This window comes from Falco rusticolus, chromosome 7, assembly GCF_015220075.1.
Source record: "Falco rusticolus isolate bFalRus1 chromosome 7, bFalRus1.pri, whole genome shotgun sequence".
In the NCBI taxonomy this organism is placed as follows: Eukaryota; Metazoa; Chordata; class Aves; order Falconiformes; family Falconidae; genus Falco; species Falco rusticolus.
In genome coordinates this window covers 63,832,756-63,849,686 of record NC_051193.1, presented here as the reverse complement: position 1 = coordinate 63,849,686, position 16,931 = coordinate 63,832,756, and the positions used below count along the sequence as shown (strand labels likewise).

At 53.9% G+C, this 16,931-nt stretch overlaps 1 protein-coding gene across 1 annotated transcript in view; it reads left to right on the top strand.

Moving 5' to 3' along the window:
• The first annotated feature begins 905 nt into the window (after positions 1 to 905).
• Positions 906 to 16,931, top strand: part of LTBP2 (latent transforming growth factor beta binding protein 2) — a 73,955-nt gene continuing 57,929 nt past the window's right edge. The window contains exons 1-3 of the mRNA XM_037395434.1: positions 906 to 1,618; positions 9,829 to 9,899; positions 15,687 to 15,930. Coding sequence (XP_037251331.1) covers positions 1,173 to 1,618; positions 9,829 to 9,899; positions 15,687 to 15,930 — 761 coding nt within the window. The 5' untranslated portion in view covers positions 906 to 1,172. The remainder of the gene's footprint in view (positions 1,619 to 9,828; positions 9,900 to 15,686; positions 15,931 to 16,931) is intronic.

Below are 16,931 nucleotides of genomic sequence, written 5' to 3'. Positions count from 1 at the left end.
CCATCAAGCTCATAGATCCTGCTGCTGTGGGCCAGAATGAGCCTACTCCAAACAGACAGAGCCTGCACTCCTCTGGGAGGACTTGCTCCCTGCCCGAGGTGGCCAAGGGCAGAAGAGAGCGGCAGAGATGTGGCAGAGGACAAGGCCAAGCTCATGTCTGTGGCTGAAATGGGATGTGTGCCCCTGCCTTCGCCCTCTTCCTACCCTTCCCTCAGCCTTTCTCAGTGCCTATAAAGTAGTCATTTGAAGTCATCCCTCAACTTCCAGGTGCCCACGCAGGGGGAGGGATGGACTTCTACTCTAAACTGGCTGGATATGTCTCCTGAAAGATCTCTCTTAGCTGAAGGGCCTGGGGCTTCTAGGTGGGTCCTTGTCTAGCCTGCACCTACACAAGGAAGAGCATAAAGCCCGGAGTTGGCTTGAGGGGATCTGAGAGCTGTGTAGTCAGGGCAGGATGGCAAATAAGGCTCTTCCCATTGCCGTGGCTTTCTCCTGTGAGATGCCATCAAGCGCAGCAAGAGGGCTAGCGGTGCTGATGCGGCTCCAGAAATCCCCGCTGCGGGGGGCAGCGGCGTATCCCCCCAGCCAGCACTCCTACTGCGGCGCCAGCCGGCGGCTCGCTGCGGGCCGAGCGCCGGGGGGGCTCCGGGGGCGCACGCCGACTGCCGGGCAGGCAGCGGCCGGGTCTCCCCGGCCAGGCAGGCAGGGGTTAAGGCTTCTCTGTTGTAGTTTGTTTCCCTTTGCCAAAGTGGGTGTTGCTGGAATGTCTCCTCTCCTAAGGAGGGGGGCCGAGCCGTGTCCTCTGGAGAGGGGGGATGTCAGCATCAAAAAGACACAAAAGGGGGAGGTTTCCAAAAATAAAACCCTCCATCCCCTCCAGGCGCTGCCAGTGCCAGAGGCAGGCGCGAAGGTGCTCGGAGCTGCCTGCGGAGCGCGGGAGCTCGCTGGCAGCCGGGCGAGCTTCCTCCTCCTCCTCCTCTCCCTCCTCCTGCGGGGGCCGCCCGGCAGCCCCGCGCCCCCGGCCCCGGTGGGCGGCGGGTCCCGGCGAGCCCCGGCGCGGGATGGGGCGCTGAGCGCGGGGCGAGAGCCGGCGGTGCCCGCGGCCCCGCACCATGCCCGCCGGGCGCTGAGCGCCCCGCGCCGCCCGTCCGCCCCCGCCGCCGGCTGACACCATGCGGGGCGCCGCCGCCAGCCTGCTCCCGCTCACCTTCGCCGTCCTCCTGGGCTTCGCCGGCTGCCGGCCGGACTCCGCGGCCAGGCTGGAGCCGGGCACCGGGGGCGCGGCGCGGCCTCGGGGCCGGGGGACTGCCCCGGCGGCGACGGGCACGGCGCAGCGCCTGTCCCCGGCGCCCGGACCCCCCCCGCCGGTACGGCCCCTCCCCGCCGCCCTCCACGTGGACCGCGGCTCCGCGGCCGCCGCGGGGAGCCCGAGCGGTGGCGAGGGCCGGCGGCAGCGTCCCGAGGGCGGGCTGCCAGCGCCCCGCGGCCAGGCGGGTGATGCCGGGCTCGGGGGGCAGAGGAGCCGGCCGGACGCCCCCCGCCAGCGGCAGGGCAACGGGCTGAAAGCCCGGGTCGTGGCCCGGGCGAAGGAGCCAAGCGGCAGAGGGAGGATGGCAGGGTAAGTGCTGCGGCCGGGGGTGGGGACTCTGCTGGGGGTGCGTGGCCTGAGCCCCGGTGGTCCCGGCGCCGGGGAGCCCCGGGTGAAGGGGCCGGCTGCCCGTCCTGAGTCCCGTGCTGCGTCTCGCTGCATCCCACCTTTCCATCCTCACGAGAGCTGCCCCACTGCCTGTGCCGGGACAGATGCAGGGGTGATGCGTGGGGGGCTTGGGCCATGCTGCCCCTCGGCTGGCTCCAGCCCCGGGCTGTGGAGGGGAGCAGGACCCCCCTCGGTGCTCGTTCCTGTGCCGCGCATCTGTCCCGCACGTGTGGTGCACGATCCGTCGGGCGCATGTGTATCCGTGTGCGGGCGCGTGTGGGTGGGTGTGATGCTACGCTGCCGGCTGCCTGTCGCATGGGGATGTGTGGCTGACAAGCGTGTTGGATGTGATGCCCTTGCGCTGACCATCAGGACTTCGGCAAGTCGGGCCGCGGTGGGGTGTCGGTCTGCTGCTCTCTGGGGCTGCCCACTGCCATCCCGGGAAGTGTGTGGGATGGGGGCTGCCAGGGTAGGGAAGCGGGTTGGCCATCGTATGCGTGTGGAGAGGCTGGAGGTGCTCGCTTGGCTCTGCAGGATGGAGCCTGGTTGCTGCCGCTCTTGCTGCAGGTACCTGGCCTCTTGGCTCCTGCCTCCCGTAATGGGCCCCTTGTAAGCACTCCGCGCGGCAGCTTCCCATGGCTTCAGCTGGCTCAGCCGGGGGAGGCTTCCTATGACTTGCCTGGCAGGGCCGCTTCCAGCTCCAGTCTCTGGCTACGGCCCTGTGGAGGTGGAGGGGAGATCATATGGCAAGGCCAGCTGCTCTGCTGCGAGGGGAGCTGCGAGCGGGACGTTTGGCGCAGTGCTGATGTACCCTTGGGCCCTGGGGGCCCCCTCCTCTGCAGTTCCCTCTCTGCTCCCCCGTGGCTGATGCCCCTCATGATGAGCTGCTCGGCCAGCTGGGAAGGGCTACCGAAGCTGTCACGCAGGCAGTTTGGCCAAACCATGCGGCAGCATGTGTCTGCTTTCTGCGTAAGCCCTGCCAGGGGGATGCCGAGGGCCAGATCTGAACATGGGCTGAAATGTCTTCTGCTAACATCAGGTGCGGAGCTTCGCTACAGTACAAAAGGCGGCTCCATCTCTGATGTTTTTCTCTCCCTTATACACTTCCTTGAAAAATTTCAAGAGATGTTCTCTGTGCCACTCTGTGTGCTTTACTTCAACAAATCCACAGAAGCACCAAACTTGCTCTACTTCCATTACGTTTGATCCCTAAAGTATTTATTGCTAATAGCTAGTCAATGGCAGGTAGGCACTGAGCAGATTTTGGCTTACCCAGTCCATTAGCCTTGGTTTGTCGGCCACCCAGAACAAGAGTCTTGGGAACAGTCAGTCCTGCTCAGTCAGGTTTGGGTTTTTTTGGGCTCAGAAAAATTTTGTAGTCGGAGTGTTGTCAGCATTGCTTTGGGGTCATGTGGCAATTCAGTTAGATTTGAGTCATCTGAGATGTAGCCTGTTTCTTTTCAATGACTACCCTGAACTGTCTCCACCAGGTTTTCAGGCTGCAGCTGCCTCTGGTGACAACAGCTGGCCCGCGCTGCTATGGGGAGCAGGCGGGCAGCCCCACGGTGCAAGCTATGCTTGAAAGAGTGCTGGACCTCTTTGCAAGTAGCCTGTTTTCATCCCTTAATCAAGGGTGTAAACGGGGATGGTTGATCCAGCACTCACACGCTGCTGACCTGTTACCAGCTAGATTTGGCTTCCTGGGGTATCAGAGGGTGCTGCTGCCTCCAACTTAGGGGAAGGAAGAGCTGTGCCTTGGTGCTGTGCTCCCCACGCAGGCTGTGCTGTGCTGTCTGCCGCTGCTCTTCCCTGGAAGATGAGGGCTGGGGATGCGGGGCTTGCTCCCATCCCCAGGAACCTGAACTCTGGAAAGCGCATATAATGGTTTGTCATCAGTAGCTTTCCATCTCCTCTGGAGTCCAAATCGGCACTTTTTAAACTTCTCTATGACCTACTGTCTTTGGAGCTTATGAGAAAGTCTAGCTGAAATAATTGTCCGTGAGTAACCACATGGCGTTACTCCTCATGGAAAGCTAACTGCTGCTGCCTCCAGCCATTTGGTGAGACTCTGTCCTTCCACCTCATCCATCTTATTACGCCCCATGCTGCACCGGACACGTTTCCATCCAGGAAATTCAGGGCCCCTAAAAAACTTCATTTCATGATGTTTCATTTTTTTGCCAGGTGGGATATTTTCTGTTCTGCTATTTACACTGAACTCTTACTACTCTCTAGTATGACAACCTTCATTTTCCCTTACTCAGGTAGCTTTGCAGGCTGCACTAAACCCTGGTGCTATTTATTTATACAGTTACTTTGGCTTAAAATCTCAACTTCTGCGTGGGTTGCTTTTCCTGATTCCCCAGTCAGAGTTCTCTGCTGGTACCTCCAGGGGCCTTTCACAGTCCTATGGTTAAAAAACCCATTTATTAGCACTATATCCTTTTCTGGATAATTATTTTCTCACTTTGTTTGATAGCGGAATACCCAAAATAGAGTTTCTTTCCTGGGGACCATTTGGATGTGTCTGCCACCCTGCTCGCAGCTGACCTTGTTGCAGGTGGGACCGCTCACACCCTTTCATGAGTGCGTCCAACTGCAAGCCGTGCAACAACCGGATTTTAGTATTTGCTCCTGGAGGTTCGTTGTGAGGTGACTCCTGACACCACAGCAAATACTGCAAAAAACGACCATTTTCTAATACTGAGTGAGGAAATCAATCCAGCCCCAAAAGCATCTCTGCTTTGCTGTGCTCTGCTTAACTTGCCTGTTTCCCCAGCCAGGAAAGATTTTCCTTGTGAGTGTGATGGGGTAGGGAGCTCCCAAGCCCTGCCGCGTGCCAGCTATGGTTTTACTCGCGTGCTGGATGCATCCCTGATTTGGGCTGTCCAGTCCTGCTGGGAGGATGCTGTAGGGATCTCCCTCCGCCTCTGTGTCTCCCAGGATGTGACCCACCTCATTCCTCTGCCCCGTGGCTGGAAGGGTGGGTCCCGGTGATCATCCTCAGGTGATGTACACAACATCAGGAAGGTGGGTAAATGGGGGAGTGGTTTGGGGAAGTCTCTGCTTCTGGTGCCTGGGTGGACAATTTTCAGGGGCGTGTGAGGCTCCCCAGGTAACAGGCTGGGAGTCCCATACTCTCTCCTTCTCCCTCCCGCTTTCTAATTATGCATTCGGCACCCCAGTTCTTTGCTTAATTGCTGTTGTAGACACCATCTGTGGCTATATAGTCCTGCTTTACCCAGGCTTCGTAGGACATAGGTTCTGGCTGCAGTGTGTGTATAGGACTTCTCAGGAGTGGAAGCAGTTAATGCTGATGTGGACTTGGCAGAAAATTTTCAGTGGTTCATCGATGCCAGCAGCCTTTTGCTAATGTTCTTCATTGGGTCTGACTGCAAATATTTCATATGTAGTTGGATGAAGTTCACTGTCCTGCAGTAGAAAGGCAGACCTGATGATCTAATGGTCCCCCTGGCCTTCTGTGAGGGTGCTGTAAGTGACCTGAATGGAGTCAGTGTATCTGGCAACACTGCCGCGTGAAGTTGGAAGATGATGCATGGGTTGCTGTTAAAATAAGTGGTGAAAAAAAAATGGTTGTACTGAATGCTTCAGAAATAGTATGTGATCATCGCTGGGGCTGTGCACATGCTGAAACTATGTGAAGCCATGATCTTACTACTGTTTTCTTGTTTTCCATCCCCCTAGTGCTTGTTACAGTTGCTTGGCTCTGGTTTTGGATAACACTTGCAGACTCGAAAATCGTGCAGATTGTTCTCATCTTGGGTACCACTTTGCACAGCGGGGGCCTGATCCTGAAGGTGGCCTCTGGCCGCTGTAACAAAGCAGGTGGTGAAGGACTGGCTTGCTGCAGCTCCTTTGCTCAGCTGCAGGTGGTACAGGCACACCCAGTCAGGGCCATGAACGGTACATCGGGATGTAGGGAGGCTTCACGGCGCTGGCTTCAGCTCTGCAAGGAGTGTCAGGGAGATGTCTGTCCCAGCAAAGGAACAGGCCAGTGAGTACTGCCTGACACCTCCTGCGCACCAAGCTCTCACGACCTGCTGGGGACTATACCTGGGCACGGATGGTGCGTGCTAGCTGTGGAGTGAGGTGCAAGATTGGTTTGCTGTTGCTTACTGCCCGTGCTGTTTGGAGACCTCAGGGCATACCTGGCACTTGAAACAGGGGCTGAGATGTGGATCCAGTGCCTCACCCTGCATTTTGTCAGAAAGGCAAACCTGAAGGCCCATGCCTGCACTAGTGAGCTATACCTTAGGGCTTTCTCTGGCACTGTGGCTATTCAGCTGGCTGAGCTGTTCAGCCCCCTTTCTCTCCAAAAGGGGAAACTGGCTGTTGGAAATGGTCTCTCTCTGCGCTGGTCTGAGCTGGGCTGGGCACTATTTTGGAAGGTGCTAAGTGGCCCATGAGCTTCATAGCAGTCCAGTGTTACAGGCAATCAAGTCCCAGCACCTGGGAACTTCCTCAGCAATGTTTGTTTCATTTCCTAGGAAAGAGGGTGTGCTAGCTGACCTGGCCCTTGGGAAGGTAAATACGTTAATTAACCCATTCCACTTGTAAGGAGACAGAGATAGGAAAGACAGACAGTTTGCCCAAGGCTTGTTCTGGCATGAGTGGCAGCGCTGGGAACAGGGCATCCCCGTGCAGCATGACATAGTGTGAGTGTTCAGTGTGACTTCAGCTTGGGAGACCTGTGTGAGGACTTGTCTTCTGCTCTGCTCTGATCTGGGGCTGTGTTGAGCTTCTTTCCACCAGGAAGAGCTGCTGACCCCTCTATGTGCCCACCCAACCTTTGGTCCCTCTGCACCCCAGGCTGCCTAGGATGAGGGCAAGGGTCCTGTTCCCCTCTCCCTGCTGCTGTGCTGCCAGTCTCGAGAGCTAGGTAAGCAGGAGGCAGCCTGGGTGCTCAGCCTTGCACAGCTGCTACTGCTTCGAAGTTACGAGCATGGCTTTGGCTTGGTGCATTATGGCACCCAGCAGGTCCCCTTGCTGGGAAGCTCTGCCTGCTGCCTTGGAAAGCCCTGTGTGATGGGAGGTGGCCACCGGCTGTCCGGTGTGTACAGGTAGCTCCCCAGCAGCCACCCCTGGGATGGTGACACCAGACCTGTAGGGACCCTGCTGCTTGTTTTGTTCTCCACAAGTGGCACTGGATGGAGAGCCCCAGGGCTGGATGTGCCCCACAGGTGGCTCACACCTGAGCTGCGTTTTTGCCTGAAGTGTTGGTGATGGCACTGCAGCAGGACAGATGCAATTGCAGGCTGCCGCTCTCTGGGGCACTGTCCCTCCGTGCTGTAAAGGTGCCATGCTCCTTAAAACTCCTGAGATTAGTTCTGAATTCTTTGTAAGGAAGTGAAAGCCACATGGTGTTTGAGACATGTAAATGTCAACTAAAGGCTTTAAGTAGAACCACATGTGCTCAGGACTGGGTCCTACGCGGCAAAGCCCCCATAGCTCTTTTCCCACTTCTGATGCTCTTGCTTACCTGAGACCCCATGCTCGGTGAGGTCCTGCTTACTGGGCTTTCATCAGGAAACAGTTGTGGTCCTTCTCTGCCTTCCACTCCTACCTACATGTTGCTCCTCCCAAGTGCTCGTGCCCAGTTCTGGGGGTCCTCCCTGCCTTCATCTCTGCCCACCCTCTCATCCAGAAGGTTATGGAAGGAAGAGACATTCCCATCCAGGCACTCCCTCTGCCCCTGCCTCTGAGGGCACCCCTGCCAAGCTGCTCCCCTCTGCCCATGCTGGGCTGTCCTCGTTCAAGAAGCATCGCCCTGGTGCTGGCATCTCCCTTCACCTGGGGGTTGGCATCTCATGCCTGGAGCTGGCAGTGACACAGAGTGACTCTGTAAATGAGAGGTTTGTGCCAAACCCAACAGGGTTTTCATGCCTTCAGGAGTGATCCTATCCAGGCTTGGGCCCCTCTCTCTTTTAGTCTCATACCTTTCTTCCCATAACCTCTGGCTTGCTGTTGGCATTGAGAGCAGCTAGCAGCATGCTCCCTCCAGCATGCATGTGAAAGATGTAGATAAAACTTGATGTTTAATCCCATGAAGAACTAATAGCGTGATTCAAGGCCAAAACAGCTTCTCTGGAGAAGGCAGTTATTTTGCCTTACAAGAAACAACCTCTGATTATGGGAGTAAGTTGAGGTGGGAAAGGGCAAGGGCTTTGCTCTTTGAACAGACTGGCTGAATATGATTTGCAAGGTGTGTTTCAGCCATGCCGAGGAAAGAATGGGAGCTGAGACAGTCTAAGCAAAGATGCTTATGCTGCTGCTTGGAGTGGAGTCCCTCAGCAGACCTTAATTACTTAAAGACCTATTCCAGCTCAGTGGTTTTCTCTCTTTACTGATCTGGACATCTTTGAAAAGTTTAAGGTCTTTGGTGGGCTCTTACGCAGTAAGTGAAGGAAAGTTTGCTTTCCTTGGGTAGTTTCTGGGGATGTATTATAGAAGAGACCCATAGATCTCTTTGGGCTGATGGACAAAAAGCTGGAAATTGCTGCTGTAGCCCAGCCAGAGCAAATGTGAGTGGATGCAAGAATTACTTTGGCTTGTTCTGTTTGCAGGAAGTCACTCTGAGGGATTTTAAGTGCTTTCTCCCTATAAAAATCTACCCAGGTTAATAAAATGTTGATCCTGAAGGCTGGATAATGCTTTAGGAATGATGTGGCTTCTCAGACCACTTCCCCTTCCCACATGGAGAGATTGTATCTCTGCAGGCAGCTTCATTCACGAACACCAGAATAATCCTTGGCAAACTTGCTACACACCATCTTTGGCTCTCCTAAAACGTGAGCCCCACAGCTTGAGCTCTGGCATTTATGGAGTCTCATCTCATGCCATGTGGATTCAGAAGTCACAAGGATGCTGGTTCAGAGCAGGATCGTCTTCTGACCCTGCTGTGCTCATGTTAAAGTCAATCCAGAAGACAAATGTGCATGTTTCCATGGTTCCTGTAAATTCTGTCAGCAGCTCTGTCTGCCTTGTCCAGCGTTAGAAATAAACCATACTCCCCACTTGGTTTCCAGAGGCTTTCCAGAGTGTTCAGGCTGCCTGTTTCTAACTTATTATCTTCTGATGACTGTACTCTCCCATCTACTTAGAAATGTGAAAGTTACATATTCCCAAAACCTTCCCTCCATGACGAGTAAAGATGCTTGGAGAGCAACCTGCAACTTGTTATTCCTTCTTGTTAGAGACATATAAATATGAGGTGTGACCAGAGGAAGGTTTAGCTTAGCTGCCTGCTTGGGCATTGCAGAGCCCCTCTTGGAGGCACAGCACTGTCTCCAATAGCTATATGTTGGCAGTGATCGCCACCTGAAAACACGTAATATGGGAGAGGTGAGGAGGACGTCATTTATGTAAAGGCAGTCAAAAAGTTGCTGCAGCAAAATGCTGGAATTAACAGCCATGGAAATTATTTGAGCATCCTGGAATTAGTGTAGCACTGTGCGTGTTGGGTAGACACAAATTTTACAGCATCGGAGAGTCCCCAGCCCTGGGGTCGCTGCACCAGAGGCAGGTAACGACTGTGGGACTGGAGTGTTCGCAAAGGGAGAGCAAGTTGGCGAGCGGCCGGTGCGGCTGCTGGCGTGCCATCCCTCCTGGGGTAGGGCTGTGCAATTAACAGCAACAGGCGGCAGCAGTTAGGTGGAGAGTGAAGCATTGTCTTCGGCCAGAGCAGCTCGGGACATTTGCGGAGGCGAGATGCTATGACCAGGGTTGGAATTGGGCCAAACTTACACCCCAATACCACAAAGTGCCATGAGATCTTTAGGAATTGCAGGCTGCCAGCTTCCAGTTGCCCTCAGGAGGAAAATGGCTCCTCTGAGTGCGGTGCCAGGAACCCAGCCTAATGACAGTTCAAAAGGGAGATACTCCCTGAGGGATCGCTCACACTGCAGCATTCACATCGTCCTTAGGGTTTTCTTTTCCAAGCACTTAAACAACTCAGCCCTTGTCCCATTGGTTTTGATCTCAGCTGCTGGTCCATCTGGAAGGAAATATCAGATGCTGCAGGAAATAATTTTACGGGTGACTCAGAGGTGCTGGCTGCAGAAAGACCTCGGCTTCCCCTTCTCTTAACCACACTGCTTTGTCTCTCTGCTTAGGCCAAATGTCTGCGGCAGACAGTGTTGCCCAGGATGGACCACGGCTCCCGGCACAAACCGCTGCATCAAACGTGAGTATGACAGTCTCAGCTGGTGCAGGTCTTGCAGTGCACCCCTAAAAAGCGCTCAAGTATTGCTGTGATCCCGCACACATCCCTTGCACCACGGCAGGAGATGGACTGTGGGGTCCCCAGGGACAGGGCTGCAGCCTCCCCATGGGGTGCTGGGCTGTGGGTCAGCAGTCGTCACCTGCTGGCAAAGTCTGAGCATGCTGAATAATTATGGCTTTACTTTATTATCATTATTAGTGTCCATCCCAAGCAGGGTCTTGTTGAGGCAGGGCATTGCAACGGCATGTTTGCGGGTGAGTTTCGAGCCCTGGGGTCTCATCGTCTTGCTTGGAGCAAAAGGCAGGTCTGTGAAAATCCCAGGAGGTGGGAACAAGCAGAATAGGGCTGTGCTCATGTGGGTGAGTGTGGCTCATGCTGAGGGGGAAATCAGGGCTGCAAGTTACGAAAGTGCTATTAAGGAAAGCAATTAACGGGCTTGGCACAGCGGCTGGGACAGGTGGGGCTGGAGCATGGTGCAGCATGTGGGATGTGTACAATGGCAGGGGGCTGTGGGGAGCTCCTGCAGTGCAGAAACTGCGCGGCCAGGGCCCTCCTGCCTGCCCACGGAGGGGTTAATAAGGGATCTGCTCCTTCAGACAGCTTTGCGACAGCCCTGGGGACTGAGATCATTTTGGGCTCCCTGACACAGCACTGGAAAGGAAGGGGTTTGGGCAGGCACCAGTGTGACACACGCCAAGGGCAGCTGCACTGTCATCTCCATCCCCAAGTGCTCCAAAACCACAGCCCTGTCCTTAAAACCATACCTGCCTTTAAACATCGGGGTTACACCGCCCAGCCCACCCGTGGGCATTCTGGGGGCGGCTGCTTGCCCCGTGCACCTGCCCGGTCGCAGCCCGGGATGCTCGGAGGGCAGGGAGCGCGCAGGCTATCCGGGTGGGAATGCCCTGCCCAGAATAGCCGAGAGCATCTGCCTTCACTCGAGTGGCAGCAGCTGCCCAGATGTTCAGCGGGGAAAGAGGCTCAGCTTTGTTTGCTGCAGGATCTCCCAGTGCTTTGGCCGTGCTGGGATAATTGCATTAGCGATCGCTGTTCGGGAGCAAGGGGCCAAGGGCTGACTCACCTCCCTTCGCCCGCTCCCCCCCGCCGACAGAAGCCAAACGGTAGAGAGCATGCTGTGCTGCCAGACAGCGTTCGTAAACAGCGCGGGGCCAGCCATGGCAGCATCTTTCTCTCATTAGGGGTTTTCATAGGAGTGGTAGATCTGGGCTCGCAGCCGCGCAGGCTGCCTAGCCGTGGCTCAGGTGCTGGGCTTTGCTCCCAAGAGTTCGTTAAAAGGACGCTGTCAACATGGTCAGGCCTGACAGTGTCCCCCCGACAGGGGATGGTAAATCTCCTGCAGGACTTAGACGGAGGCTGGGGACGTGTAGCCATGGTTTCATACCCAGCTACCTCCCTTGCCTGGCTTTTCTGCTGGAGTTGAAGCTGCTGCAGACGTTTGGCTGTTTAAAGCTGCCAAGGCAAGCTGGCCCATCCCAGTTAGTTTCAGCACCATAACGCTGTTTAGTGCCTGATCCCATGGTCTTTGATATGAGGCGTATCAGGGCAGTTAGTGGGGTAGAAATGCAGCCAGAGGGAGCCTTTTAGCATGATGAAGCAGGGAAGAAGCTGGCATTTGGATCTCGAGCAGGACCTTGGTTTTCATGGATTTGAGCCTGGGTACAGGAGAGAGGCCAAATTGTTGCTGTAATCTACTTCCCATCACCTACCGAGCGTGGTGATTTCTTCCATCCATGCTTTTCCAGGACTGTCCTCTTGCAACATCTCTGCATATGACTGAAATCAAGCCATGGACAGGTGTCTCTAGCCTTTTCGTCTGTTCCAGCTTCTAGGACTTAAGTGCAGTGAGGACCTGGGGAGTTTTCAGAGAGTCAGTGACTGGGAAGATGAAAAGAAGAAATCCGTCTATTTGGGACAATGACGTTTCCTGGGAAAATGGGAGTGAGCTAAGGGAGTTTAGGAGGAAGACCTTGCCTGCTTGCAGTGGGCTTGGCTTCTACCCACATGCTACCTGGTCATCACACCAAACTGCGTACAGGGGATCCTGTGGGGCTCTGGAGGTCTTCCCACAGGAGGGGACATTAGGGATAAGGAGCTACATCTGAACTTGGGCCCAGAAGTGCATCCAACCTCCTGCGTGTTTACCTTCATCCTGGGGTGGCAGGCCTTTATGTCCTGGGTTTGGTGGAGAAGAAATACGTATACACAGGCTGGCCAGAAGCCCCCTTGCACTGCCCATATTTCGGGGGCTGCAAGGGGCTGCAGTGTGATAACTTAGCTTATATATATATATATATATATATATATATATATATATATATAAAATATATAACTGCCTATTGGCTCATCATCCTTCCCCTCTGCTTAAGAGCAAGGGAATCCTCTTGCTCAGCCTCCTGATGTTAGTTTGTCAACCTCCACTTTCACCAGCATTATTCACTACGGTTCTTTGCTGCTTCCCAAGATAGCAGCCTGGGCTGGGCTGGTAATGCAGGGTGAGCTTTTTTTCTGACATGGATATTTTAAAGTTTAAAAGAAACACTTTTAATCAGCATGTTGGGAAGGGCTAAATAAATTCATGCACTTTCTAATCTCATACAGATGGTCTTGCGGTTAAGATACTGGATGAAGGCACAGGGATTCCAGGATGAGTCGCTGACTCTGCTGTGGTCTCACAGTGTGGCTTCAGACAGTCACATTAGCACCTGGGGCTTTTCCACATCTGCAAAATGGAGATGACATTCACATGCTCTCTCCTTTTGTCTTTCCTCTGTGCATTGACTGTAGGGTTTTTTGAGTCCAGACTGTTTTCTATTGAAGTTCTGCTTTCCTTCTCTGTTATTCCCGCATTGCTGTTGATCTCCCTGCCTGTTAGCCTGCACGGATCTCTCACTTGTGTTTAATTATCCATCCCTTTTGGGTGTGCTAACACAGTCAAAGCTTTAAGTTAGAACTGAGATTACATATCGCTCCGCACCAATAAACAAACTTTTCCATGAGAAAGTGGAGTAAATCACCCCAGTGGTACAAGTCCTTCAGCATCTTCCCAGTTTTCCTGTCAATACCTAGCTGGATGGACAGGTTCCCCCTCATTTAAACGGAACTGAGCAGGAGCTGCTTACACTGAAGATCTACATCACTGCCCTAGACCAAGAGCACATGCAGGGCAGCGGGGACACAGTAACTGGATGTCACCATGCAGTGTCATTGCTCAGTCCTGGGCTGGATGAGCCTGCAAAGTGATGGGAGGCTGGACTTGGTGGCCTTCCCCTCTGACAGCCCTGCCTGCCTGGGCTAGGTGAGTGGTCACAGTCATGCCACCGTCATCCCTGCAGCATGACCTTGCAGGGAAGACTCGCCTCATGCACTGAAGACTAGACAGTACCAAACGTGATCTGTGAGGGCACTGCCAGATGCTTTTGAACAAACTAGCATTGCTACTAACTACTTCATATAGTGTTCCATATCTTATCCTTTTATGAAGAGTTTTGAGATGACCCTTTTTGCTTTCCCTAAACCCAAGCTCCTGGAGCAGGTGATTACATGAGACTATAGTTGGAAGAAGACAGTGGCTGTCTTCCTAACAGAAACTGTTCATAACCCCCACAGCTGGGAAGTGATGTCTCAGAGTAGCCCCTGGGCTCAGAAAGCAAAAAGAAAGGTTCCAAATGTATATATATATATTTAACCATCTTGTTTCTTCTGGTAACGCTATGGTTTTTGGGGGTCTGACTTGTGCTTTCACACACTTGGCACTGGCAGTACTTCCACGAACGATCTGCTCTCCCCACATCGCATAGCTGGACTAGGTGAAAACCAGTGACTTTTTAAAGCTCTTTCAAGCTCTTCCTGAAACTGCAAAGGCAACTGGGAGGGGGATTAATCCTAGAGCTGGAATACTTCAGCTAGAGCTGTTCCCCACCCATCCTGCATGGAGGGACCAGAAGACTAATCCCATTCCCTTCCTCTTCTCTGTATCAGCTGCCTTAGGGGCTTTTTAGAATGCCTGGTCACTTATCGCTGCTTTCCTGCTGAAGAGCACAGTCTAACATGACTACAAACATAGCTGGTGGGTGAGGCTGTGAGAACTGCTGTGGTCCCAGGTCTCAGCATCATGGCTCTGCAGTATTTCAGCACGTGAAGCGGTTGTTTTCAATGGCAGCCTTCCTGGTCTGGTGGTGTGTGTTAAAACAGGCATTTATTAAGAGATAACGGTAGGGACTGGCAGTCTATTTAAATCACAGCTGAGTTTTGTATTATAAATCACATCAACTTTTGGAGTGCCAGACTTCCCAGAGACGGTTAATTCCTGCCTGACTAGGACCCTGTCTCTGTTCCAGGGTCTGCAGTGGTGGCTGATTTATTTTACTGGGGGATTTCATCAAAACCTCTGGCTTTAACCTATACAGCCATACGTGACTTGGGTTTTCCCTTTACTTGAGATCTCCCTCTCTTCCTGAGTGTTAACATGGTAATAAAGGTCAAATGAAGCATCCCAACCAACATATCCCTGATCTAGTTAGGAAAAGGCTGATGGCAGTCCAGTTTTGGGGTGAGGGAAGGGTTGTGCGGGCTATGCTGCTGTGGAAGGACCTCAGAGTCTGCACAAGGACTTCTTGTCCTGCTTGGTGACAGCAGGATGACGTGTTGATGGCACTCGAGGAGAAAACTCTCTGTATGTTTGTTGCCCAGAAGCAGCGTTTCTCACAGGCGTGCTTGGATCTCATGGGGACGGAGAGCCCAGCCAGAGAGGGAAGGATGTGCTTGTGAAAGCCCAGCAGCTGTATGCAAAGGTGGTGGGATGTTAGATGCTCTGCAGCCTCCCTGGGGCAGTCCTGGGGAATGGGCCCTCAGCAGGAGCGGTGGCTGCATGTTTCAACCCATCCACAGGGTTCCCACGTGGCTGGAGGTTAATGTCCACCTTGTGTTGTACAATGAGGTTTCATTACCTTTCAGCCAGCTGGCCCTTTCCTGCTTTGAAGGACGACACTGTTTTCTGGTGCCTTTTCAATTACTCTTGCTCAGAACAACAAGCCTGGTCCTACCAGAGCGAGCTGTGGTTTCCTGGCTCTCGCTGGCTGGGTTATAAACCCAATTTGGCATCTGTTGACTTGGGAAGTGTTAGGGTCCGGCATATAATTAATAGCACTTTCCTCCTAGGGTGCAAACTGAAGCTGATGTGCTGTAATTAGGAACACACACAGGCTCAGAGGGTGATTTGGGCATAAAGTTAATGAACTGTAAGTCCCCATAGCTGCACCCATCACTGCAGAGGAATTTGAGAGCAGAGACTCCAAAATCATCTGTAGAGGGAGAGCTGGAAAGCTCTGCAGGGGACAGACAGGGGGGGGACCATGCAAATCAGACCCCAAAATGGACTAAAGGTAACAGGCAATCCTTTGCTTTGGGATTGAGGTCCTATTCAAGCCCAGAGCGCTATGGGCAGTGCTGGAGGCCATATGCTCTCTGCAGACCATGCTGCTCATTTCTGAGCTTTCTGAAGTGAGTGTTGTTGGGGAAGAGCTCTGCAGCGGGGAGAAGTGGGAACAGAAACAAGTCTCTGGTGGTCACCTTGCATTAGGGACCCGCAGCAGCAGTAACACCGAGACTTTGAAGGTCACCTGTCTGCAGAGAGGAGATGGGACCGCTCCAGTTGTGCTGCCCCAGCTGGGTGCCACCACCATGGGACTAAGCTTCGTGTCCACTAACCACCTTTCTGTGTCTCCACAGCTGTTTGTGACCCACCGTGCCAGAACAAGGGCTCCTGCAGCCGCCCCCAGGTCTGTACCTGTCGCTCGGGCTTCCAGGGTTCCCGGTGTGAAGAAGTCGTTCCCGAGCAGGAGTACCACCCGCCTGGTGCTACTGCTGCCTTCCAGACCCCAACAAGCTCCCTGCGGAGGAGGACCAGCATGGCAGGGCGGGATGCCTCCCTGCGAGGGGCTCAGGTGCCTGTCCTGCGGCACGTCCCAGCTGTGTAAGTCAAACCTGGTTCCCGACAGGATGCTCCCCCAAACCCACAGGCAGCTAATGCCATGCTCAGTCAGGCCACAGCCTCTGCTTCATGAGACCAGGCGCCTTGGCTCCCGGTGGAGGCTTCTCCCTGGGCTCTGGGAGCTTGTAAGCGGGTCAGGTCCTGCTGTCCCTCCAAGGGACTCAGTTTGTCCCCAGCACTGTGCCATGGTCCCTAGGCACATGCAGGAACAGGACAACCTAGTGATGGTCCTGTGGGGAAGGAGGACTGGGAAGCTCAGCAGTTTGCCCTTGTCCAGCTGTTGAACAGCCTTTGTGGTAGCAGCAGGGTGGATGGAGGAGCGGGTGTTAAACTTCTTTCCCAAGAAGATGTGTTTAGTGCAGTATGTCCATGTAGTACCCACAGAAGAGTACATAGATCTGAGGTGTGCTATTAAGTGCTGGTATGAGCAAAGCGATGATACTCAGAGATGTCTGCTGGCAGACTCTAGTTGTTACTGAGCCATTTGTTCCATATTTTTGTGTCACCTTGCTGTGGTATTGGCCATTTTAGTACCCAGCCAGGTGCCTGCTTATTGGGTACGGAAGCAAAGATGCAGCTGTTGGAGCTCACAGAGGCTCCGTGAGTACATGTTAAACTCAGGGTGACAGCTGTGGCATCATCTGGTCCTTTTGGATGAGGAAAAGCTTATGGCTTCAGCCAACCTGCCTCAGGTCGGTGCTGAGGTGCTCTTGTACTCAAGGTGCAACTCCTCCACACTTTGTGTTTTGCAAAGCCCCACCGGGGTTTTTCTGCTGAAGGAGGTGGTGAAGGTGGGAAGGGTGGCTTTCCCGGGCAAGCACCGCTACTGTGCTGGCAGCTTGATGGGGATAGAGATGAGAATGATGCTTGCTGCTTTACAACAACCTACACATGTTATTTTTCTTAAAAATCACCTCTGCTTTCCTGTAAAGGTCCATGGATGCAGGAGCGAAGTGGCAGGCTGCACCACCCCTAAAAGTCCA